Source organism: Sceloporus occidentalis, unplaced genomic scaffold (genome assembly GCF_023333645.1).
Source record: "Sceloporus occidentalis isolate IW3139 unplaced genomic scaffold, rSceOcc1.0.p SCAF_8, whole genome shotgun sequence".
Classification (NCBI taxonomy): Eukaryota; Metazoa; Chordata; class Lepidosauria; order Squamata; family Phrynosomatidae; genus Sceloporus; species Sceloporus occidentalis.
The window spans coordinates 47662590-47688198 of record NW_028316988.1 but is presented as its reverse complement, the minus strand read 5'-3'; the positions used below and the strand labels follow the sequence as shown (position 1 = coordinate 47688198).

Sequence of the window (25609 nt, the reverse complement as noted above, 5' to 3'; positions counted from 1 at the left end):
TGGCTGCTGCGGCCTCCCTCAGGAGCAAAAACGGTTCCCTCCAGCCCGCCCTTTCAGGGCAGTCTGTCAAGCCCCATACTCTTTCAAATAGTTTGGGTTTGAGCTAAATAGGGCTTTATATAACAGCACCCTGGTCATGGGTCCAAGAGCCACTAAGAGGATGCAGCCCCATCGTCTTGAAAGAACATTATGCCAAGGAGGAGAACAAGTTGTCTTCCACTAATGAAAACACATTTTCTCTTCCCTCTCCATTTTTGTTTCTTTCAGTGTCACACACTTTAAACCGTGAGTCTGACCAGGGACTGTCCTTCAACATTTCTACAGCTCCTGAAGATTTGTGATACATTTTATATGATAAATATACTGTATATATGCAGTATTTCCTGTGCTTTGTTCTTTTCGCCTTCCTCTGCATGTGCTTTTTACAGTATTGCATTTTAAATTACTACTTTTTTCCTCTCTCTCTCTTTTTTTAGTACATTCACTTTTACATAGCTGCTTCAGGGTAGAAATATAAGAACAAACAAAGGCTCTCTAAAGGAGATGCTGGGGGTGGTTACTCATCTAGTCAGGCAGTTGAGCTGTCTGAGGCATATACAAGACGAATGCATGGGGAATATAAACAGGTCAGAAAAAAGAGCATATTTTATTCATTATTTTATGTCATTATTTTAAAGTATTCATTAGTTTAAAGTAACTGTACATAATGCAAGACTGGAGAGAATAAAGTGCAATTATTTGCTGTGTAAACACACTTTAAAGCTTCCCTTCACATCTGCTTTGCACCTGCGTGTGTTAATTTTAAAGAATAAACTACCTTGTCCTTCAAGGTCCCTTTTTAAAAACACTGGGCTGCCTGCACAAAGAAACGGACTTCACCGTCGACTGGGAATAGGAGATTGTTTCGAAGGCCCAGTGAAACCCTTGGAAGGGAAGAGCAATCGTATAAATGGAACAAATAGAAACATTATTGGGACTATAGGGCATGCTGCATTCAAAGCCAATCTTATATGAAGGAGGGAGCAAATGCCAAGAAAATAACCTCTGGTCTTTTTTCATAGAATAAAGGCCCCATACAGACAGGCCAAAATAAAGCTGCTTCGGGTCTCTTTGGAGGTATGCTGGTTAAATGATGCATGCGTCCTAAGCATCCGGAAGCTGCGCCAAAGTTGCACTTCAGTCCTTAAGACTGGATCATGGCTTTGGTGCGGCTTCCGGACTCTTAGGACACATGCATCATTTAAACAGCATACCTCCAAAGAGATGTGAAGCAGCTTTATTTTGGCCTGTCTGTATGGGGCCAAAATCACAGAATTGGAAAAGACCTCAAGGTACATCCACTTCAAACCCTTGCCATGCAGGAATACAGAATCAAAGTATCCCTGACATATAGTCAGCCTCTGTTTAAAACCCCCGAAAGACGGAGACTCCATGTTTCTTTGAAGGTTTTTAAACACAGGCTGGATATCTACAAACTTTTGTAGACCTGGTATTCGTTGGCAATCCACCATTCAAAGACTAACCAGGGCTGTCCCTCCTTAGCTTCCACGATTAAGGTATTCAGGCCAGACAGTCCTGAACACTTTGTTGTTGCAGGCCTTAAATACATGGTTTTTGCACACACCAAAATATGTTTCTGGAAAGGTATTTTTGTGCAGAAATCTGCCACCTCCTGTACTTTTTTCCTGCTGAGTTGAATGCAAAGTACTTTTGCACATTGTAAGGCAATTTGCAACAGGACAAGTAAGCTGAGGACAAAGGGGAAAAAGTGGGAGAAAGGAAAGAAAAAATGGGATATTTTAAAAGCAATTGAAAAAGTGGGATGGTGAAGGTTTAGCTGGGACTGTCCCTGCCAAATCAGGGCAACTGGAGGGGATGCAAAGTCATTTTTCTGACTGGGTTTTCTGAGTTTACCCATTTTTCAAAAGGGAAATGAATAATATTGCATGAATAATATTCTGGGTTTACCCATTTTTCAAAAGGGAAATGGATAATATTGCAACTCCCCCCAGCCTACACCTAAATGCAACAGGACATAAAATGTCTTTAAACTTAACCAGATTTCACCCTTCTTTTTAAAAAATATAACACTGCACATTGTAATTTCATCATGGGGACTGTTCTTCTATTGAAAACAGGCACAAGATTCACCTCTTTACTAATTCTCCTCCTCCATTTTTCCCTCCAAAATGTTAAAATGTGATTCGACATCAAATGGGACTAATGACTTGTCCAACTGCATTTCAATCAAAGGTATTGTTTAAGTCATAAGAAGACATTTCAGCCGGTGCATTTGAAATCAATTAACAGCCCCTTTTTAAACTAAACAATTTGTAAAAACTGGAATGCCAATTATTTAACTGAATGGGGCAGAGATTCCTTACAGGTTCCCAAGGCATTTATTTCATAGGAACTGTTTCAGAAACTTCTAAAGGTATTTATAGTGGGGTGGACAGGCTTGCGCACAACATGGAAATCCAGTTTTTATTTACAGTGACAATAAAAAAAGTTCTAAAAAACAGACACGGTTAAATTAATTGTATCTGTTTGACGTAACTGCATTCTCTTCATCACAAAATTTAAAGAGAGTATAAGTTAATTGTTTCTACTTGCACTGGGTTGATACAACAGTTCATTACTATGCATTCAAGATATCAGAAAGTTTAGGAGAGAGATATAAAGCAGCCATTAATCTATGAGAAATGCAAAGTAACTGTTAATATAAAAGAATACTCAGTCAGTAAATAAGGGCCAAGAACACACCACATAATTGGATAATTGATCCAATTTCTAAATGGGTAGAAGTAAATAAAATAAAATGAAATACTGACTATTGAGATCATTGATTTCAACTGGACACACTGACCAGTGACGGTGATCACACTTTTGCTGAACCTTTTTTAACACATTGAAACCCTCCATAGACCAGCCATGCATCTTGGTACTCAGTGTTGAGCTTCCATGTTATGGCATATCTCTCACTGCTTGGTTTGGAATGCAAAAATGGTGTGGCCATCAAGCACCTGATAGGCCATAACCCATAACTTCTTTTAGCTTTAGCATACCCTCCAACATTTCACAAATGAAAACTGGGACACTTGTGGCCAACCGATATCAGAGTGCAGTCAAGATGGCAATGGGGGAGAACAGACAAGTTGTGTGCGGCTGTTTGCTTTTGCTTGAGTCTATTGGGAAGGGCAAGATTCTGCCTCTCCAATCCTCTCTTACCTTCTCAGCTGACTGCAAATTGATTTTGCATTTTGAACTTGGTATGTAGAAACTAAAATAAGCCAAAGGCAAAGGGGAAAAGTGGGAGGAGGAGAGAAAAAATGAGATGTTTTACAAGTATGGTACCTTAAAAAGTGGGGTAACAGAGGATTGATTGACACCTTCTCTGGCCAGATCTGGACAACTGGATGGTATGCTTCATAGGGTATGTAAGTGTAACACAGGTACAGAACTGGCTCTACCACGGGGCACAGCTACACAACAGTGACACAAGGTGGCAGTCCTCAGCTGTTTCACCTGATATAACAGGCAATTCCCTTCTCTTGGAGGACAGCTTTGTTTACCACACAGACTCTTCTGCATCCCCTAAACTGGACTCTGATCCTTCCCAGTACCACTGTTGAAGGAAGCTTCTACATATTAAATTACCCTGTATGCACATGATCTTGTCTGATTTAAGAAATTAAACAAAGTTAGCCTTTGCCAGAACATGGATGGGAGATTTAGGGAGATCTAGGAAGCATCCTGCCTTCTTAAAACTGATTGTACTGGATTAGTTAGACCAACAATCTAACTCAGGATAAGACTGTCATACTAAATGGAAACTCATACTAAGTGGAGAGGGTCGCATCTTTGCCCCAGGCAGCATGTCTTGGACCAAGACTATGCAGATGGTAGAGCATGCAAACCAGACTGTAATTAAAAGATGCATTACCAGCAGGAGTCCATTTCAGAATGTGCAAAAGTAACTTCTCTGGACTACAGTTTCAGACTACCCGGTGACTCTAATCATTGCAAAGCATGGAAAAGTTACTTTGGGGACTAAAAATCCAAGAATCTTCCAAGCAGTATGGCAGTGGCCCTGCTGGTTGGGAAAGTCTGGGAGGTATAGTCCACAAAAGTAACTTTTCCAAGTTTTAGTCCACCACACTGGGCCAGGGAAATGGGTGAAATTCCTCTCCCAGATCTTGTATATCAATATCGGCACAACCCTAAACATGATTATTCAGACTTAAATGATATTAAGTTCAATGGGACATATGTCCATGTAAATGTATGCAGCACAGAACTTTAAATGTGATTTCTACCAGGTTGGTTAAACTATTTTCTCTTTTCTGAAATACAACATTCTCATGAAAAGCAAAACAAAGTCTGTTACGGAATCAGAATGGAATGCCAACAGAAGATTAATGTCAAAATGAACATTTAAAACAAAAGCAAGGAATAATTACCACTACTAACAATGACACCACTTAACCGTTACTAACAACTAACTGGATAGGGTAATGCCTTACAGCGTTTGTTTCTACCGTCCATGTCAAAATAATACAATGTTCAAAGTATCTTTTAAAATTATGATTAAGGCCTTTGATGGTGACCACGTCTGCGCTGCGTCCACTTATCTTCAATGCATACTATAATTTCTGTAATGGTCGCTGGCCACAGAGTGGGGAAGTGGCAAGTGGTAAGAGAATACGGCTTAGCTGAGTCTAATTGATAGAAGTGTGTGATAAGAAGCAATGGAAAGCCTTTGGAGACATTAAAGGCAGACAGACACTATACAACTGAACAAAAGGAAGCTGGAACAAAAGCAAAACCCTAGCTGCAATTACTGAATTGTATCACTACCAGTGTTTGGAGGATTAAAAACATTTGTAACCACAGACTACTGATCTCTGTTTGGGACATTTGTCCCAGCCTTATCGCAAAGGTTCAGCAAGCGGAGCAATCATACCTATCACAATGAAGGGAACCCCACAAATCAGACTTGTGATCATCTCCTCGCTTTGCATGTTACAAGTATGAGCTGGGCTATTCAAGCTTCACACAAGACATTCTCTTTGAGTGACTCCGTTTCAAAGCAGGGGAGTGTAACTGTCATTATGGCGAGGTCCACGTTTCCAACTAGTTAATCCAACCTGAGCTTCATGTAAGCGACGCATGGAGTCAAAACCAAAAGTGAGTGCAGTGCTTTTTTCCTCTTTCACGTATTTCCCTTCTCTCTCTTTTTTTCCCTGCCTGCTTAACAGGCAGCTGAAGAAATGACAGTTTGTCTTCTGCTGCAAACTGGGTCCAAAGTGCAAAAGTAATTTGTGCTCAGTTTACTCAGTCAGGGTAAAGGGGAAATTATCTGGCCCTTCCCAGTAGGCTCATGCAAAAGCAAACTGCTGTAGCCTTTCCTGGCTTACGTGGTCTTCCTCATTAATAACATTTGCCATCGTGACCACCCTCTGTTGTTGCTTGGACACATAACCCAGTTTCCATCAGGGAAATCTCAGAGGGTATACAATCAGTGTATGGCTATCATGGCATTACTTTGCTTTCACTTATAAGTCATTATTCTCGGTGTCCAACTCTCAAACAGAGGAGGAAAAGAAGGGGACAAAAGACACATACATGAACACTGGAAGTGATGCCTTTAGATTAGAAGATCTCAGAGTCCACCTTCAAACTGAGGTATGTTGTAGCCATGATGATGATGACCATGATGATGGTGATGGTAATGATGGTGATAGTGATGATGGTGATATTGCTGACTTTCATTGTCAATATGGTCATAGGACAAGGCTAATTAGTGCCAACACCAGAAGCAGCTTGTGGTTTTATATTACATCGAGGTAAATTACACTGGAATTAGAGTGGATTACTTTTATCAAATAGGGAATAAGCTGTTAATTAACTCCCTGCTGTAGCAATCTCTTTCAGAGCTTGCAACTGTTATTAGCTCCAGATTAAACTGTTGAATTAATTTCCCACTTACTTACTATTTCGAGAGGTTTTTTTTTTTTTAATTTACCTGGCAGCAGCTTTAATGGGAAATTGTATTAGCAAGCATAAATTGTTTTATCCTCCTCCTTTTCCTGTTGGCGGGAGGGTAAACAGTTTGTGATAATATTTAGGTAGTTGTTTTGTGTGTGTGTGTGTGTGCGTGTGTGTGTGTGTGAGAGAGAGAGAGAGAGAGAGTATATATACATATATATGTGTATATGCACACAGTTTTAATTAGTGCAATTCTTTTTCAGAGTGCTATGCCTGAGATTACATTTTGGCTTTTTGGAAAATACAAACACTCAGGTAATCTGTGAATTTACAATGGTTGCAAACACAAAACATATGTCAAGCATACCCTTCAACTTTTGAGAAATGAAGACTGGGAGATCTGTGGCCTAGCAATGCCAGAGTGTGGTCAAGGTAGCAAAAGATATTAATGATGATGAACAGAAAAGCAAAGCGAGGCTACAGCAGCAGTTTGCTTTTGCCACTGAGAAGGACAAGGTTCTGCCTTCCCCTCTCCTTTCTCCCTTGCTGAGTTCTCAGTTTGCAGCAATTCAAGTAAGCTGAGGACAAAGGAAGAAAGTGAGAGGACGAAAGAGAAACTGGGATGTTTTAAAGGCAGCTGAAAAAGTGGAATGACAGAGGATTAATTAGGACTGCCCCTGCCAAATCTGGACAGTTGGAGGGCATGTGCCAATGAAGCACTGACTTGTGTTGGTGGGGAGGGAATGGCAAAGAATTTAAAAAGAGAAAATCCGCAAAGTCACCATATATTAAGCCTCAGGACTTTCAGGCCAAACATCTGTTCAGTTTAAATTCAAACATGAACATTCAGGCACCTAATAATAATAATAATAATAATAATAATAATAATAATAATAATAATAATAATAATATTTATTTATTTTTTTAATAATAATAATATTTATTTGTATACCGCCCTATGGCAAACCAATCCGGGCGGTTGAGCGGAGAGCCTCAAGGAGTTACATTTTGGACAATCATGCCTCATCCAGCACAGCTGAAAGATTCTGGGATTTATAATATAAAGAAGTAAGTTTCCTAAGCTCTGATACAACTCTGCTCAAAGCCAACCCTATCATGAATCAAAGTTCTCTATTTGGAAAAATAGCCAGTGAACATTTAACCCCACCGTGAAGTCGAAGCCTTTCATGGTCGGCTTTCATGTGGGTTTTTCGGGCTATGTGGCCATGTTCTAGAAGAGCTTATTCCTGACGTTTTGCCAGCATTTGTGGCTGGCATCCTCTTATGGGTGTATCTAACCTATGCAACCACCTCTCTGGTGCATCTTACCTATACAACCAACAAATGGCAAGTGTGCAACAGTGGCAAAATGAAATAAAAATAAACATGTTAAAACATTTTAAAAATAGATTAGAAGAAGGTTTAAAAACAACAACGGTCCAATCCCTGTCCAGAACAATCCAGATTAGATGCCAAATACCTATCTCAATGAAAATCGTCACCTGAAGGACAACTGGGAGAGGAGCATCGTAATCTTCCTTGTCCCTTATGTTGCATGTCAACTTATGGTAACCCCATGAATTTCACGGGGTACAGAGTTCTAAACTCTGCAAATGCCTATCCACAGGCAAGGTCAATAATAGGATGAGTGCATTGAGGGTTAGGACTCACAAACATATCCATCTGGAGGAACTCTGTTTCCTTTCCCACAACGTGATCCCATCTAAGTTTGTTTCTTTACCCACTATATCTCTGTTAGTACAACCATCAATGATAATGAAGCAAGCATAAACCATCAAAACTTTCTTTCATGAAAGCTCAATTATATATTCCTTTCTCTTCACTAGTAATGCTGTGTTTCCAGGGGAAACCCTAAATCTACCAAGCTCCCCACACATTCTTTAACTGTACGCTGAAAGAAATTTGTGATAAAAATTTATTAAAATACAAACACAAAATCTTTTTTTAATTGTACTGTTTCAATTAATTTTTGCTTCCATTTTATTCCTGCAATGGCATCCCACCCGTCCCCAGGAGATAACCCAAATATGTACGGAATACAGAATGTGCTGACACCCAACACAGCTTTACAGCTTTTACAATACAAAAGTAATTTCAAAAATAATAGGCTGAAAATAGTTTGCTAAAGATAAACAAATGACCAAAACTAATAGTATTTTCTCTCAATTTACACTCTAATTGCATATTTTTAATTAACAACTCCTCCCCTTTATCAAAATGCTCTTTTCTCACCCACCGAGAAGGAAATTATGAGATGCTAAAAATGGTAAAAATACAGAACCCAATGTTACTTGAAAGCATATATCTTTTTTGTTCCCCTCCTGATTGTTTTATGAACAACACCTAACACACAGATTCCTCTAAAGTGTGCACTTGAAGCACTTTTCTTACCTATGGCTACCCAAAACATTTTACCAAAGGTGGCCATCCCCTGGCTATATACACAATGCTGAACAATTATAAACAAGCCATGTTTCCAATCTGAGTGTGCTTTGCTTGCTTTGAAGTCTTTAAGAAACAGGCTGCGGTCATATTTAAAGCGTTTATGCTGAAACATGAGGAACATTTTAGGTTACAGGTGCAAAGATGACTTCACCCAGATGCTATGAGGCTACATCTGGAATCTAAAGAACAGGGTTGTTCTTGGTTGCTTTGTAGTCTAAATCTCAAGGGTCAGAAGAAAACCTCACTTCTTGAACTCAGAAGTAATAATGTCATGTGTATTGTCATAGGCTACCCAAAGGTACATGATACCAAAAGGTGCAAACTTTTTCACACACATACAGACACCTTGAAAGCTTGAGTCTCAGTCATGAACCAACTATGGCCTCTTTGGCTGGTCCACTGCACAGATGGCCCTACAACACAAAGTGGAGTTTCCATTAAATTCAGTGCTTGGGGGCACACACACAGGCACCCACCATTGCAATGAATGGAAAAAATCCCTTTTATAAGCAGAAGGTTGGCACACACTCCAAAGACCCATTGTGCACCAGTACCTTCTCCATAAGTGATGCTATCCCTTGAATTAAATGTTAAACTCTATATTTCTGACACAAATAGTGTGTCTGTTGTTTGTTGTTGTGTGCCTTCAAGCCGCTTCCAGCTTATGGTGCTCCTAAGCCTATTGTGGGGTTTTCTGGGACTGAGAATGTGTGATTTGTTCAAAGTCACCCAATAGGTTTCCATAGCTGAGTGAATCTGGTCTCCAGAGTCGTAGTCCAATGTTCAAACACACACCACACTGGCTCTTCCCTATTATCCCGTGCTTTCAAGTCATTTCCAACTTATGGCAATCCTAAGGCAAGTCTATCATGGAGTTTTCTCTGGCTGAGATTATGCAATTTGCCCAAGGTCACCCAATGTGAAGGCACACAACAACAATGGAGACCATGGCTGAGAGATCCCTAGTCTCTAAAATAGTCCAGTGTTCAAACCACGACCCCACACTGGCTCTTTCCTTGTTGTTGTTGCTGTTGTTGTGTGCCTTCAAGTTGTTTCTGACTTATAGCAACCCTAAGGCGACCCTACCACATGGTTTTCATGGCCAGGTTTCTCCAGGGGGGGGGGGGGCAGTTGCCATGGCCATCTTCTGAGGCTGAGAGCATACGATTTGCTCAAAGTCACCCAGTGAGTTTCATGGCTCAGTGGGAATTTGAACTCTGGTTTCCAGAGGTGTAGTCCAACCACCATGCCATGCTGGCTTTTTTCTTACCCACATCTGTTCTAACAGACTCATCTATTAGTGACACAAATCAAAAGCAAAGCAATTGGCCACTGTCTTCCTTAAACGCACTGCACCTTATGCACCTTCAGAAAACAAAGTTAGTGTAACAGACAGCAAACTAAGGAGAGCTTATTATCCTAAAACTTATCCTAATCTTACTTTGAATGAGAAAGGACTTGGGTTGAATTCCCACAATGGGGGAAAGAAGGGACACAGGTAAGTGCATGTTCTACAGGTTTACTACTTACATATATGTATGCTCTACAGGTTTACTACTTACACAAGAAATGGGGAAAGTGCAGCCCAAGGGTGGCATATACCCCTTAGAGTCATTTCAGGTCCCCAAGACCACAACAGCCCATTTTGGGAGCAAAATTCAGAATTTTGTGATGTGACTGCAGAAAAATATTCACATATAAATAAAAGTGTGTGGAAATTGGCTACTTCAGGGGAAATATGTATAAAATGTAAACACGTTGCTTGTAAAAGTACCACAGACCAGACACAATGAATATATAGCAAAAAATCTATATTACAAATAAATGCGCATAAAAATTAGCTTTTGTGGGGGAGGGAACAGGTCATATTTGCAAACTATTGCAGCTACAGGCTAAACAAATCCATGGGCCAAACTTCAATTTATTTAATTTAAATCAATTTAATTTATATGCTGTCTTTCTCGCAAAAGAAAATTCAGTGGTGTACTTTGGTATCCATGCTGAGTAAATAGCTTTCCAGACCAGATTTTTGGTGCACATATGAGGATCCCATAATTGATTTTGGTGGAAGTAATGGAATCCAGTGGAAATGCACCATTGGATCCTGGCCATGGTTAGAAAAATGTGAAACACGGTAAAAGCAAAACTGAACAATTAGGGGTTCATCCAAACTGATGCAAAGATGTTGCTCTTGCAACAAAATTCCTTACTTGGTCCCAGGAATTGTCAGTTTGTATTGTCTTAAGGCCTTACCCTGAATAGTCATTATTTTTCAAATGTACCAACGCTTTCCTACATGCACTGTCTCAATAAATATTTTCTTTTATTCATCTGCAACCGAATTTCAGCCACCTCAGCTTTAACCTCAGAGATGACTAAGCTCAAAGAAAACAAGGGTAAAAGGCAGCAATAAGAGAAACATCTCAAACAAAGTAAAATTAACGTTGCAGAGAAAACTGTTTTAAGTCACAGAAGATATAAATAGGAGTAAACACCTTGTATTTGAAGAGTCTTGAGCTCTGCAAACTTTTTGTGGTTTTCATCAGGGAAAAACAAAGTTCTTAAATCTGGAAAGAAAAACACTGTTAAAAGCATTTACATAGTATGGAATGGGAATACACTATTTTTTTATTTTGTGTTAAATATACATATAGGCAGAACAGTAAGAGGTGGTCATTTCAGATTTGGAACTCTCTAAAGGGATGGAACATGTGTCCATTCAGAAATGGTTATAGAGCCTTCTTCTCCTAAGGTTCATGCTAGAACTCCTCAGCCGAATGATGCTCAGAAATGGCATAGCTCTCCTCCATAATTACAGAACATAGACGGAGGAAAATAAACTTGTTGTTTGTTGCTGTATGCCTTCAAGTCATTTCCAACTTACATCGGCCCTATCTCAGGGCTTCCTGAGGCTGAGAGTCTCACACAAGGTTTCCCAATGGGCTTCCATGGCTGAGTAGAGATTTGAATGCTAAATCACTGGGATTGACTTTAAAGTAAGGGGTAATGAACAGTTGAGAAGGGCCAATATTTGGATATAATTCTGCATAATGGCCTGCTGAGGAGTAGAAACAGGAGGGAAATCATAAAGTTCTCATTAATGCATTCCGATTTGGAATGGGGGTCTACTTTGCACTGAAAAGAGGTGAGCTTTCATTTCTAAGATAGTGAAACAACTTTTCATCATCAAACAGCCCTAGGGTCTACCATTTGTGTGTGTGTGTGTGTGTGTGTGTGTGTGTGTGTGTGTTACATTTCTATTTCTTTTCATCTCAGCTGTCTTTATCAGTCTGGGGTTAACAGATATACAACATTGCAAACGTTGCACACAAAACAAACCATAGCATCCCCGCTCCCCAAAACCCTACTATAGTGAATTATTATTTAACGGTCATTCCTAAGAGTAAACAATACAAAAGTAAAATAGATAAAATCAACAGAAATCCAGAAAACTATTAACCCTGTGCATGTCCATATAGGTTGGACAGGTCCGTCAAGTGATATCCTCAAGCAAGTATTATGTGTTTTGGAGTTCTTACCTACTCTGAACCATTTGGAAACAGAAACACAGGGCCACCTGCATGGACTTTCTATGTGAAAATTGCAAAACCAGATTGTGATGGGAAATGGTGGTCCTCCAAATGGCCTACAACTCCCATCAACCCTAACAATCAGGGCCAATGGGAAGGGATTAGAGGAGTTGTGATCCAACAGTTGCTTATCCATACTCTAAACACAGGAGTCAAAGCTTGTATCTGTAGTGACAGAAGAATTTATATTAAACTCACCACCTCAAGGAAAGGCAAATGGAGGGCACTGACCCCCTCCAAACTAAACATCCCCCACAATTTCTTTAGTCTCCAAGTTCTTTCTAGATTTGCAGTAACTTAAAATTTTAGTTGAGCACTTAGACATGTAGTTTACGCCTTCAGAGAAAAGGCAAAATAAATTAATAATAATAATAATAATAATAATAATAATAATATAGGAATGAAAGGAAATTTAATTTGGTGGGGCAGAATTCTTATTGGAGTGGAATTAGTCCCTCATTCCCTTCCTGTGGCTATACTCTTGCTCTATGCTGATAATGGTGGTACCCAGTCAATCTTTTTTTGTTTGTTTGTTTGTTTTCCATTTTTTGAGAATGTAGTAAAGTACTTTTCATATTCAGAACATAAGGGACATGAAGTTTAAAAAAAAAATCTAAAAGGAGATGATCTCAAAACAGATTTTTGCATCCTTAGCATCCTTAACCAGCGTGTTGCTCCCAGGCCCCAAGCACCTCAAGAAAACTTTATTGTATTCCAGTTGCATAATTTGACATTTTTTTTGTGTGTAAATGGTTTAAATCAAGGGATCCCAAACCCCTTCTCCTAACTGACCCTTCCTAAATTCAGCCCACACTGCTTTGGAAAAATAATAACTTCGAGCCAAGCAATATGTGCCTGTTGCACAAGGCAGGTATACTGTAAAATTTCAATGATGCCTTTAAATCCGAATGGTTTCAAGCTGTTGTAAACTCTGGCGGCAATCAAAAATAATCTGTCATGGGATTGAAGGGTACGTGAATACTGTGCCACAGTCTGAGCTGACGTTAGAGTTATTGGAGGGTAAATCATGTCATTTATGCATCAACTCACAGGAGGAAAGAGACGGGGAGAAGCAATCCCTGTGCAGTTAATTTAATAATAGACTGGAAAGCTGTGATTACTGATTCAGGTGCACCGGCTTCTTTGGAGAGCAGTGGCTTAGCCCACTTTGCTCGCAGTTAAACATTGCTGGTCAGAGCCTTGGGAGTCATGAGTGTTTAGCTAACAACCTTCCAGGCTACACCAACAAGTTGTTTAATGAGGAACAAACCTCTCTTCCACTGAGTTCTGCTGAGTAGCTGTTGAAAACCTGCCTGCCCAATTCCTATTGCATGCACTTCTTTAAATAAATTATATATGAAAAAGATATATTCCGCTTCTGATTCAAATGTGCATGCCTGATCATTTCAGCAGATATGTTTACCATTGATACAGTGCATCTGCGTTATACGCGGCTTTGAGCTTACGTGCTCAAGCTGCGGGGAGCGCAAGAGGTGATGTGTCCCATTCAGATGACTGGGGTGCGTGCCTGTGGTGCATGAATGCTGCCACGCCAACATGTGCATGAGCCCCATTCAAGTGAATGTAGCTCCAGCATAGGCGGAATTCGCCTTACGCGGGGGGGGGGGGGGGGGTCAGCCAACCTGCCTGCTGAGGAGTACTCATCAGGCTTCTTGAAAGTATGGGGACAAGGGAGAAGAGTGAGCAGCCCTACAGATATCCCTAAACTGAAATTCCAATCAGCTCTAACCAGAACTGCAAATGGTGAAAGATGATGGAAGTTGCAGTCGCACATCATCTAGAGGGCTTCTTGTTCCACATTCTTGAGCCACATTCTTGTTCCACATTCTAAGCCAAAGGAGGCTTAGAAAGAAACTGTTGGGAGGAGACCATGAGAAAGTTGGGCAGAACGGACTCAGTCTTCTCATTCAAGATAAGCTACAAGCTTCAGTCCTGAAAGTGCCCACCTACTGCAACAAAAGATGCCTCAGATTTTTCTTACTGTGTCAACAACAGTTGTGGGGAAAAATTATTAATGATCCACAATTAACAATATGAGAATTCATCTCCCCCGCACTCCAGTTGAGGGACACTTGAGACAGCAAGAACCCCTCCATTAGGTTGACTGGGCAAATGGTCATTTGCTACCTCTCAGCAGAAGAAAATTAGGAATGGAAAGGGCAGCTATGAAAGATCTAGACAAAATCCTAAGGTATCAAGATATACAAGTGAACACTAAAGTTAGAATGGTTCAAACCATTGTATTCCCTATTACTACATACAGATGTGAGTACTGGACAGTGAAGAAAACAGATAAGAAGAAAATAAATTCATTTGTGGTTTAGTGCTGGAGAAAAGTGCTGGGGATACAACTGACAGCTAAAAAGACAAGCAAATGGATCCTAGAAGAGATCAAGCCAGACCTCTCCTAGGCAGCCAGGATGACTAAATTGAGGCTGCCGTACTTTGGCCACATCATGAGAAGGAACGATTCATTAGAAAAGACAATGATCCTGGGGAAGGTGGGGGGAAGTAGAAAGAGAGGAAGACCACATGCCAGATGGATAGTTTCAACCAGGGAGGCCATGGGCCTGAATCTAAACGACCTGAGCAGGGAGGTAGAGGATAGCGGGGCTCAGAGGATCGCCAAGGGTTGAGATCGACTTGAAGGCAACTAACAACAAACAACAAAGCCCAACCCTACAGTTGTCTCTTTCAGTAGCTTTTTTCATCTGCTTCTTCATATTCTGTTGTAACAGTTGACTCTTGTCCTGAGTACAAGTTACACATCACGACAATCAAATGTACTAGAGCACTCATTTCTTCAAGATCAATCCATAGTTTGTCGCGGTCCATGCAGTCAAAGGTTTTGCTACAGTCTATAGCGCACATGCTGATTTTCTTCTGGAATTCCCTGGTGCACTCCTGTTTGCAATGTGATCCCTAGTGCCTCTTACTTTCCTGAACCCAGCTTGCACCTCTGGAATTTCTTGCTCCATATATATGGTGGAAGTCTTAATTGTAGAACTTAGAGCATGCCTTTGCTTACATGGAAAATGGATGCAGTGGTCCTGTAGTTACTGAAATCTTTTGTGTCTTCTTTTTGGGGGAATGGAAATGTATGTTGATCATTTCTAATCTATGGCCATTGTTTTAATTTCCCTATTTGTTGGCAAATTTTTGTTAGAAATAAAGTTGATGCTGTCTTTGTGGATTGTAGCAAATCTATTGGTATACCACCTGTTTCTGGTGATTTAATTCCCCCCCCCCCCAATTATTTTGAATATTTACTTTCCAAAATTGAGGGTTCATCTTTGTATGATCCTTCTGCCCATCTGTCATTTATCCTTTCAACTCTTTCATATAGCTGTTCTGTGTATTGCTTCCATCATCTTCTTATTTTGGTGACTCTACAAATGAGAGAACACCAAGAATCCCATTCACAAACTGCCATGCTGGAGGCCAAGGCTTCCTTGATTGAATCAATCCACCTGTAGTGCGGTCTCCCTCTTTTCCTACTGTCTTCCACTTTACCAAGCATTACTGTATTTTCCAAATAGTCACATTGTCTCAAGATATATCCTTAGTACAACCTCAATTTAGACAACTTCATTTCCAGTGAAAGTTCAGTCTTGATTTGCAATAAGATCATTCATTTGTCATTTTAGCAGCCTATCCACAGCACTCTCCTCCAGGACTGCATAACTTATTCTCTCTGAGATATTCCCATATTAATTTCTGCTCATCCTTTCCCCTTATCCCGTTCCTTTGCAACAAAATAAAACTAATTCTCCATTAAGACTGCTCTTGGTATGTAGGTCATTCACTGGGCTGGACGTTTAATAAATTGGCAGCGACAGGCCTTTTGATATTATAGCACAGCTGCCTGAGGAAGGGGTACATCTAAGGCAAGTCCAGGGTGCTGACTGATTCACATTTGCTAACCAGATTAGCTGAAATAAGCATAATAAATGAAAGAGAATATTCTTATGTACAATTAAAGAGAAACAATTTCACACTAACCGAAGGCTTGACTTATTGGACTCGGCAGCTCTGATGGCCCACCGCCTCAGATTGGTTTTGCCACTTGATCATTTGACTGATTCACTTGAGCAGCCAGAAGAGGACATTTTCTGCCTGATTTCAGCATAATCTAGTCACCTGCTCCATAATTGCCGAGGCCAAGTCAATCGCATTTGGCCGAGCAAAGAGAGTGTGCGCCACACATTGCAAGAGAGACCTTTGTTTCAGATGTGTACTGAAATGCTGAGATGTTAATAACACAGCTCTCTTCTGAATATCACCTACATCCTCTTTACTATGATAAGTACTCTCTGTGTAGAAGTCATTTGGGCCCATACAGACAGGCCAAAATAAAGCTGCTTTGGGTCACTTTGGAGGTATGCTGTTTAAATAACGCATGTGTCTTAAGAGTCCAGAAGCTGCACCAAAGCTGTGCTCCAGTCCTTAGGACTGGAGCATGGCTTTGGCACCGCTTCCGGGCTCTTATGTAAACAGCATACTTCCAAAGTGATCCGAAGCAGCTTTATTTTGGCCTGTCTGTATGGGGCCATTTGTTACCTTTGCTCTCTGAAGCCTGCTACAGACAGTCACAGTCTGGAAAGACTGGGATGTAAGGGGTCACTAACAACCTTCTCATTTAGCCCATGCCCTTAGAATGTTAAGCACACCAAAAAATCCCAAAGGTTATTTCATAAGATTAAGGAAGATAGTGGGGTTCATATGCAGTATTTTTAGAGCAGCCATTTAACTTTACATAAGAGAATGGGTCAGAGAGACGATGCTGGTTGTAGGATTCTACAGGAACACTCTTCAAATGGAAGAGACTCTCCGCTGTTTCACAATCACATCCTCTCTGTTCCCCATTGTTTGAAGAATTGTATATTTCACACAACTCATGTTATCCTCAAACTAGCCTGCTATGTCAGTTGTGGTGGACAGCACTGTTCTATCACAAGGAATTTCTATCTAGCAGCTCAGAGGGCTTCCATGGATGGAACGGGAAAGAGGTACCATCATACCCTTCTGTACAGGCTGTTTCATAAAATTAGCCAGAAACACAAGGATTGTATATAAAATAATACAAGCCGAGCTGGCTAGCTGGGATGGAAGAATACAATGACATAGAGATGTAGATCCTTGACTGTTGTGCCCTCACATCTGAGCATAAATAACTAGAGTAGTTTTCATCCCATTGTGGGAGAAAAATGAATATTTGGAGGAGGATTCATTTTCTTGCTGGAAGAATAGCCCAGCAAGAATTTTGTTCAATTTGTTCAAAATTTGTTCAGTTTTCTCCTACTATTCGAACATCTTGAATTGTTTTGCAGACCTGTTTCTTTGGCGAAAACCTATGATTCTGCCCCCCCCCCCCCCGAAATCTATTTTCTGTGTAGTAAAAACAGCGGAGGGGAGGCATTTGCCCAAAATCTGTGCTTTTCTTCACTGAATTATTTTCTGCAATACTCCAAGATGTTCAAATACAGGATGAACATCTACAAAACGCATGTCAGTGTCCTATTCTTCCCAACAGAGTTTCCTAGAGGATAAGCCTCTTCTACCAGACTTTGGCCTAGTTTATGAATGTCATCATCAGCAATGCAATACAGCTTTTCAGTATTGGAATATACCTCTATGGCTAATAGGTGCCCAGGAGCAGAGGACTCCTAGATTTCCTCTGTCTGCAGTTTTGCATCTGAAAGGAGAAGCCATCCCTCTCCCAAATACCCCAGATATAACAGGAGGTTATATCATCATGTGCGCAGCTCTTCCAGCGGTCTAAGATTAGCTTGTTCATGTTTTTTAGTATCTTAAAACTAACTGTGCTTTAAAACTTAGGATAAGGGGCATTGAACACCACTCAGCTGTCATGCTTCAAAGTATTCACAAATTTTTCCAATAAAAACATTGTTCAGATAAAGCTTCGAATTTGTTTGAATATAACATTCTGACAACACTAAGTGTACTTTATTGAATTTTCTTTTCCCAGTCAGTCAAATACCTCGATTCAATTCCTTTTGGTGTTTGGGGGCAAAAACTTTTCAGATGCTTATAAACTGTGTAAAATTAAAATGGCTTTCTTTTGTTCTTGCTACTAAATGTATGACAAATAAAAATGCTAAAATCAGATCGCCACCAAGTTAGGGAAGTAAATAATTTTCCGACTCAACATGTTGGCAGCCATGCTTCTGTGCAATTCTAGAGTTGTGGTCTAAAAACAACTCTTCCAGACTCTGCACACCACTGACCTCTCCACCACATTATACTGATATCTTAAATGGCAGCCCTAAACACTCCTTGAACCAGATTCAGCAGGCCTAGTTATCCATTGGTTCAATAGAGACTAACATATGACCTTGTTTAAATGCGGATCTCTGCTTGTTTTCAAAGCACAAAGCTGAAGCTATTGCCTGAAGCGTATTGAGAGTCCTAACTAGAGTTGAATGGTGACTAGCACCTATGAGTCAACCGAGCTCTTTTATTTGAGACTACCAATAAAATTCAGGGCTATACCTGAATGTGATTCTGAGCATATTTTAAAAGTGAGGGGGAATTATAGCACATGTCCTACAATTCAGGGTTCCAGTCAGCCCTGTCCAATGTTATATCCTAACCTAGAGGACACTTCCTCAGATGAGGAATGAAGAGAGATGAGCCCAGATAACAGGCTCCAGTCTGAACCAGAGGAGGTTAGCAGCAATCCCTGGAAGCAGAGCCTGAATTAATGCATGGTGATCTTGCAGACAGGGAATTGGAACCTGAGCTACTTTCTTCTTTGAAGCATCGCAGACTAAAACAACAGTAGCAAAAGCACAGGGAAGGGTATGGCCTGCCTTAAAAGGAAAATGTTGGGATGATGAGGCCAGAGATGCTGAGCTAGGTATAAATGGCCACAGCCAAGGCTGTGTCAGGGCTGCAGAATGACAGTTCCACTATATTTGGCATTGGGGTGGTTTTTCTAGCTTGGTTTTCTAGCTTCCTGAACTTTGATTTGCTGTTTTGCACATCTCTTCAGTTACTACCTGCCTAGCTTTTTGCCTTGCTTTGACTATGTTTTGTGCCTTAGATCCCATATTTCTTTGATCACTCATTGGCTTGTTTAGATCCCCTGGACATGCTTGGTTCCTCCTTAGTTTCTTGAGCTAAGAGTGTATTTCCTGGACAATTGCCACCTTGAAACAGGCCACCCTTCTCCAAAATCCTCCATCCCATTCATCTTCCATTTCATTATTTTCTCTTCCCCACTCAGCATGATCAGTTCTCACCAGTTGTTATGCATCCTTCTTAAAGACTAGTTGAAAGTGTGCATTTCTCTAAACCTTGGGCCTCCTGAAGTCTCCCTCTTTTGCATGGCTAGTGCCATTTTGGCTATGTACGGATCTCCCTTTAGTGAGTACCCAAGGCTAGCTAAATTATTCTAGCATCTAAGGTAGAAAATCCTACAAGCAGTAATCTCCTTCCTTCCACACCAACAAATTAAATAACTAGCAGTTTGGTGTCTTTTTCTGGCTCCCAAAGCCATTTCACACTAGCTAATAGTTGGGCTGGCCTTGGATTTTAGGTGCAAGCTGTGGCAGCCAGCATGAAATTTGCTCAAAAATATGTTTCATATACTTGCTCAAAAGTGTTGCTGTTGTTGTTTTTGTGTGCCTTCAAGTCATTTCTGATTTATGGAGCCCCTAAGATGAACCTATCATAGGATTTCCTTGGCAGAATTTGTTCAGAGCGGTTTGCCCTTGCCTTCCTATGAGGGTGAGAGAGTGTCACTTGTCTAAGATCACCCAATGGTTTTCCACGGCTGAGCAGGCATTGGAAAACTGGTCTCCAAGTGTCCTAGTCCAACATCAAACCATACTGGCTCAACTCAAAATTATATACTTATAATTATTATCTGAAGCACACCTCTAGCCAAATTACCTTATATCTAGTCAAAAAACATTTTCTCCCCAACACCAGAGTTAAAGCCACCTCCAAATAACTTAACATCATTTCAAACTACTTTCTACTTGGCATGTTCCTGAACAGTTCAGCCCTGTTTTGTAGAATCAAAGTCCATGATCTGGCTAATCTGTTCATAAAATGAAAAGGTGACCTTGTCTAATTTAATAAGTCTGTGTAGAAATACTCTTTCAACATGTTAAAGAACTCCGGAAAGGTTATCATAGTTTTCATTTAGGGGAGGCTTCTCTCTCTTTTCAAGTCCATTTCTCAGATCAATATTTTAAGTCAGCTCATTTTACAGAAATACACATGCACACATATATATGTATATCCATGCGCACACACACGCACACACCTTTATGTATTATAGGTTTTTTTAAAATAATAGCACTCTTTCTGTCACTGACATTGGAAAGCATATATTACAACCTACATTTTAGTCTTTAACCACCACCCCCTAGCAAATATCATATTCTTCACGTCAACAAGGACTATTTCTTGCTGAGATAAAATCAATCTCCCCAACCTGTTTCTGTTGTTCCCATGAATTTGAGCAATAAAACATTAAAATTTATAATGTAATATGCTGCTGCCCTTATATGCTGGTGCTAGAGGAAAGGCAAGACCATGCCTTCCCTAACACACACTGCCATCCCATTCCAAAGAAACCCAAGTGGGGTTGGGAAATGGCATATAGTCCTGAATGTTTAGGATGTGTGTTTCTGTGACAGAGACTAAACTGTGGTCAACCAGTACCACATAGTCCTCTCTGGCTACAACACTGATGGCAAGCAAAGGCAATTGAGAGCAAAAGCCAGTGAGGATGATGAAAATAAAGACTGCACTTTCTAATAAATGCTCTCTCTCACACACACAAAAGTCTTTAAAAGGAGAAGACTTTCCCCCCATATTGACTCTAAAAACCCCACAAAACCCACATTACCTTTTGGTCCAGGGCATTTCCTTCACCGTAATACACTGCATATATTCATGTATAAGTCTAGATATTTTAGCATAAAACAATTGACCCCAAAAACCTGGGTCTACTTATCCACTGGTTAATGTGGGTACCTTAATTCTTATCAAAAAAGAAATTGTCCCCTTTTCTTAAGTAGAGTAGTGAAAGATGAGTTTAGTTCATCCCAGGAGAACCTAAAAGAGGTACTGACCCCCTCTATGCTCTCCATCTCAGCACCACCTCTGGCTTTCTGAATGCCTCAAAGAAGCGGTGACAGAGTAGATGGGGCCAGAGCTTCTTTTAGGCTCTCCAAGGATGGACTAAGCTCTCACATTTCACCACTCTACTGAGAGAAGAGCATTCCAGTGTGGTTATTCCAGCAATAAGGAATTGGTCTTTGAAATATTTGAACGAGACATTTGTGTATGTTTGCCAGCTTTTCTGGGTTAAAATCTGGCAAAGTGTGGCCCCATACAGACAGGCCAAAATAAAACTGCTTCGGGTCACTTTGGAGGTATGCTTTTTAAATGATACATGTGTCCTAAGAGTCCAGAAGCTGTAACAAAGCTGTGCTCCCATCCGTAGGATTGGATTGTGGCTTTGGCGCCACTGCCAGACTCTTAGGACGCATGCATCATTTAAACAGTATACCTCCAAAGTGACCTGAAGAAGCTTTATTTTGGCCTGTCTGTATGGGGCCACATGAAAGTTAAAAGCTGTCATCGCTGCTAGCATAGAGGCTGTGCAAATGGGCTGAGCCTGTGTTTTCCTGATCCAGGGCCCAAACCGTATCAGTCCCCAGGATGGACAGGGATGTGCGGGTATTTACATGCCCACCCATTCCCATGCCAAGCCCCTGGTACCATATCAAGCCCCTTACCTTCATCATGTGGCCAGGCAATCTGTTTCCTTATCAGATGTGGAGACGGGGGTCTACTCACTAGCAGCAATGACAGATAGTGGTAAGCAACATGCAGGGCTATCTGATCGGCCAGGTTTTGCCACTGAGTTTCTTGGAACCCAATCCCAATGCAAAAAGGACTCAGAGCAGGTCAAGCTGACCTGCTATTTGCCACAGAGTTTCCTGTAGCAAAATGGCAAGTCAACCTGACCCACACTAAGGCCTTTTTGCCGTCGGATCAGGCTGGATCCACCGCTTCTGAATCCAGGCTACCAGAATCTGGCCTGATCCCAGCCCCAGGATTTTGGCCTGTGTCATCCAAATGGGACAAAGTAAAGCCAATGGGTACATGGGCTTTTTAGTCTGTGCAAGCAGCCCTGTAGTCACCATTTACTTCGCTTTGCCTTTACATCCTTTTTGTCATGTGCATGTTCTCCTATCCTGGCCACACATGGTCAACTCCAGAACACGTTGCACAGTGACCGTTCCCTCCTCATCGTTCCAGACTTTACGGTGAGCACAAACAGTGATGCCTGCTGGGATTTTGTAAGTTCGTTGGCATCGTTTTCCTTTGCTTTGTCCTATGGGTCATACCAAAATCCATAATTTTGGTCTCAAACTTACCCTTGACTTATATATGAGTATATATGGTACTTTGAGCTGCGTCAAATTATAAACTGCAGGGTTTTATTTTACTATGTGTCATTACTAAAGCATTAACAACAACAGTGTAAACCACTGTTCATCACAATTACTTAACGTAATTGTTAGTCTTGTTTTCGTTTCATTGATATCATACTTTTGTACGTTACTATTTCTTTTTTCTTTTCTTTTTTGGAAAAGAAAACTAAACCTAGTTGAAAACTTAAAAACTGAACAGTAGATCAGAGTTCTTTTCTTTCCTAAAATCCTGGACCTTGAAGAAAACCTCAGAGTCTGTTTATGAGATACAAAACACTGTGGGTGATACAAACTACATCTCCCCGCCCTCCTCCCAATCGCCTTCTTGTTACTTAAGTCTGACTGAAGAAATAAATGCCTGTTATACAAACTACAAGTCCCTTCAGAATTCATAAATTCATAGAATAATTATTTTCTGAGGAAGTAGTTCTAATCTAATTTATTGCATCTTTATGAAGCGCTAGACCAACTTCTCATTTGCGGCCTGTCAAAACGGCAGCAAATTATAGCAACATAACATTAAATGCTGCACCGTAAAGCAAATATTTATCTAATTTGGGATTCTGTACATCTTAAAGAGCATGATGGCTTGCTTTTCTTGTGTCAAAAGCAAATAACTGCCGGCATTATTTCTCTTGGTTGTACAGACTAAAGGGGGCATCACTATCAGTCAAGCAATTCTAAGAGCTGCCGTTACCACTTAAGATTTTTATTATAATACATGACTCTCTTTTATGTTCCAGTGAGAGACCAAGGCAATCCTTTAAGAAGAACCCAAACTCCAGTGCGGTAACATACTGCAGAACAACAGGATTACAACCGCCTTGAAATCATGATGCATTAAAAATTGAGTAACCCATAATTTCCTTATGTCCCTCCATAATATGAAACACTTCCATAATGGCCATGCTTTCCACTAACCAATGTTTTCTGTTCCCAGCTCCAACATCATCCCATCCCATCATGCAAGCAGTGGCTGTCACAGACATTTTGCTGCCTGAGAAAAAAGGCATGGCCCTTTCCGTATACAATATCTGACTAGACTAACATAGGTGATGAGTTGTTGTTGTTGTTGTTGTTGTTTTTGATGTGTGCCATCAAGTCGTTTTTGACTTCTGGCGACCCTAAGGAAAACCTATCATGGAGTTTTCTTGGCATGCTTTGTTCAGAGGGGATTTGTCATTGCCATCCTCTGATGGTGAGAGAGTGTGACTTGCCCAGGATAGGTTTAACATGGTCGAGCCAGGATTTGAATCCTGGTCTCCAGAGTCATAGTCCAACACTCAAACCACTACATCATGTTGGCTCTCATGGGTGATCGGACAGCAGATGAAGGACCTTACTGCACAGGGCTCCTGGGACGTGATGGGAATGGTCCCAAAGGAGCCGGGAAGGGAACAGAACAAGTGGGGGACTTCTGTGTGCAGTAAAATGCGTCCCCCACTTGTTCCAGGCCCCTTCCGTTCTGTTCTCATCCCGTTCTTTGGAGCCTCTGTAAGGTTCTAATTGTAATGTCTCCTGGAAGCATTAGGCCCCACAGAAAAACTACTTTTCAAGCTAAAGGGCTCCTACCAAGCTCTGGACCTCCCATCCCATACAGGGTAGAATGCTGCCCTACTTGCAAAAATCTTTGTTTGTTTGTTTGAGCAGGCCTCTGAAGGATCAATGCTCAAGGGGAAAGGGCCTTGCATAATGTGCTGCAATGTTTATTTGTTTTCTTTCTAAATAAACTTAATTGTTAGCTACAAATGCATAACTATGTATCATGGGCCTTTGGTATCCGCTGGGGTTTGGTTCCAGGATCCCCCATTGGATCCCCCAATCCGTGGATGCTCAAGTCCCATTATCTACAGTGGGGTAGTAAAATGATGTCCCTTACAATGTACAATGATGTTGGAAAAATGATATTCCTTATTTTTTAAAAAATGGAAAAATCAACTTTTCCTTTCTGGATTACACACACACACACACACACACGGAGTATTTTCAAGCTGCTGGATGGTTGAATCAATGAATGCAGAATCTGTGGAGACAGAGGGCTGACAGTATCATCTCCTAACCCAAACCTAACTTTATAACTGACAGCCGTTTTGAGCAACAGAGGGATGTTCTGCTGATAATGCAGAAGGACGACATTTCCAGCCCCTACCTGCCAGTGACTTGTAGTGCAACAAACAATTGCAGCAAGAGTCTTGCTTCTGATTGACACAGCCTCATTCACTGGCCAAGAGGTGTCTGGAGACATAATCCTGCTGCAGCCCAACTGCTGGCTCCATCATTTAGAATGGCTTCCTGGAGTTTAAGGTGGAATTCAGAGGTCATTTATGATTGTGACAATAGAAGCATGATTGCCAATACACAGTATAAACGAATATGGATCTGTTACAGATCTACAACCATAGGTTGAGACAGTGTAGTTCACCTAAAGCCACCTAGTGAGTTCAGGACAGAAGCAAAATTCAAAGAAGCGGGGATCATCCTTATTCATAACTCTGTGTCCCTCAGTCAAAATGCAACATCAATACAGGTTCCTTATGGCTGCGAATTCCATTCATAAATAATATGTTGCATGTAAAAAAGTACTTCTTTGAATCTGTTCAGAATAAGACTGCTTATTCTTTGTGAATTCTGTCCTGAACTAAGCTGATTTTGGACTAATGTATTGATCAAAAGGTTCATTTTGCTATTCTCAATATTTCTGCAGTGTTTTCAGTTCAAAAAACATATTACAGTTTATGTATTTTTAAAGGCAAATATATTTACAAATCCATATTTTGAGAAAAAATACATTCTCTCTGTCCCTTTCTGTATACACACACATACCAATATTTAAATATACTTTTTGTGAGGATTTTTGTTAAAAGGTCTGACTGATATGGGAATGGCAAGAAGTGAATATGGGGAAAAACAAATCTGTCCACCACAGTTGATTCTCTTGCCTATCAATTTCACTAGAGGATCCTACATTTTGATATTAAGATGTCTCCAAATTCTGGTATTGCCCATCATTACAACCTCCATCATTTCCCCATGTCATGCTGCTCGCTGGTTTTTTTGAGGTCC

At 40.7% G+C, this 25609-nt stretch overlaps 1 protein-coding gene across 3 annotated transcripts in view; it reads right to left on the bottom strand.

The window, feature by feature from the left end:
* DACH2 (dachshund family transcription factor 2) overlaps positions 1 to 25609 on the bottom strand; it is a 306252-nt gene that overhangs the window by 121278 nt on the left and 159365 nt on the right. Inside the window, exon 3 of one of the 3 annotated variants that reach the window (XM_089537188.1) lies at positions 10950 to 11021. The exons of 1 other annotated variant lie outside the window; for it this stretch is intronic. In XM_089537188.1, the coding sequence (XP_089393314.1) occupies positions 10950 to 11021 (72 nt within the window). Of the gene's footprint in view, positions 1 to 10949; positions 11037 to 25609 lie in introns of all 3 variants that reach the window. One more of the 3 variants, XM_089537189.1, reaches the window with a different exon arrangement.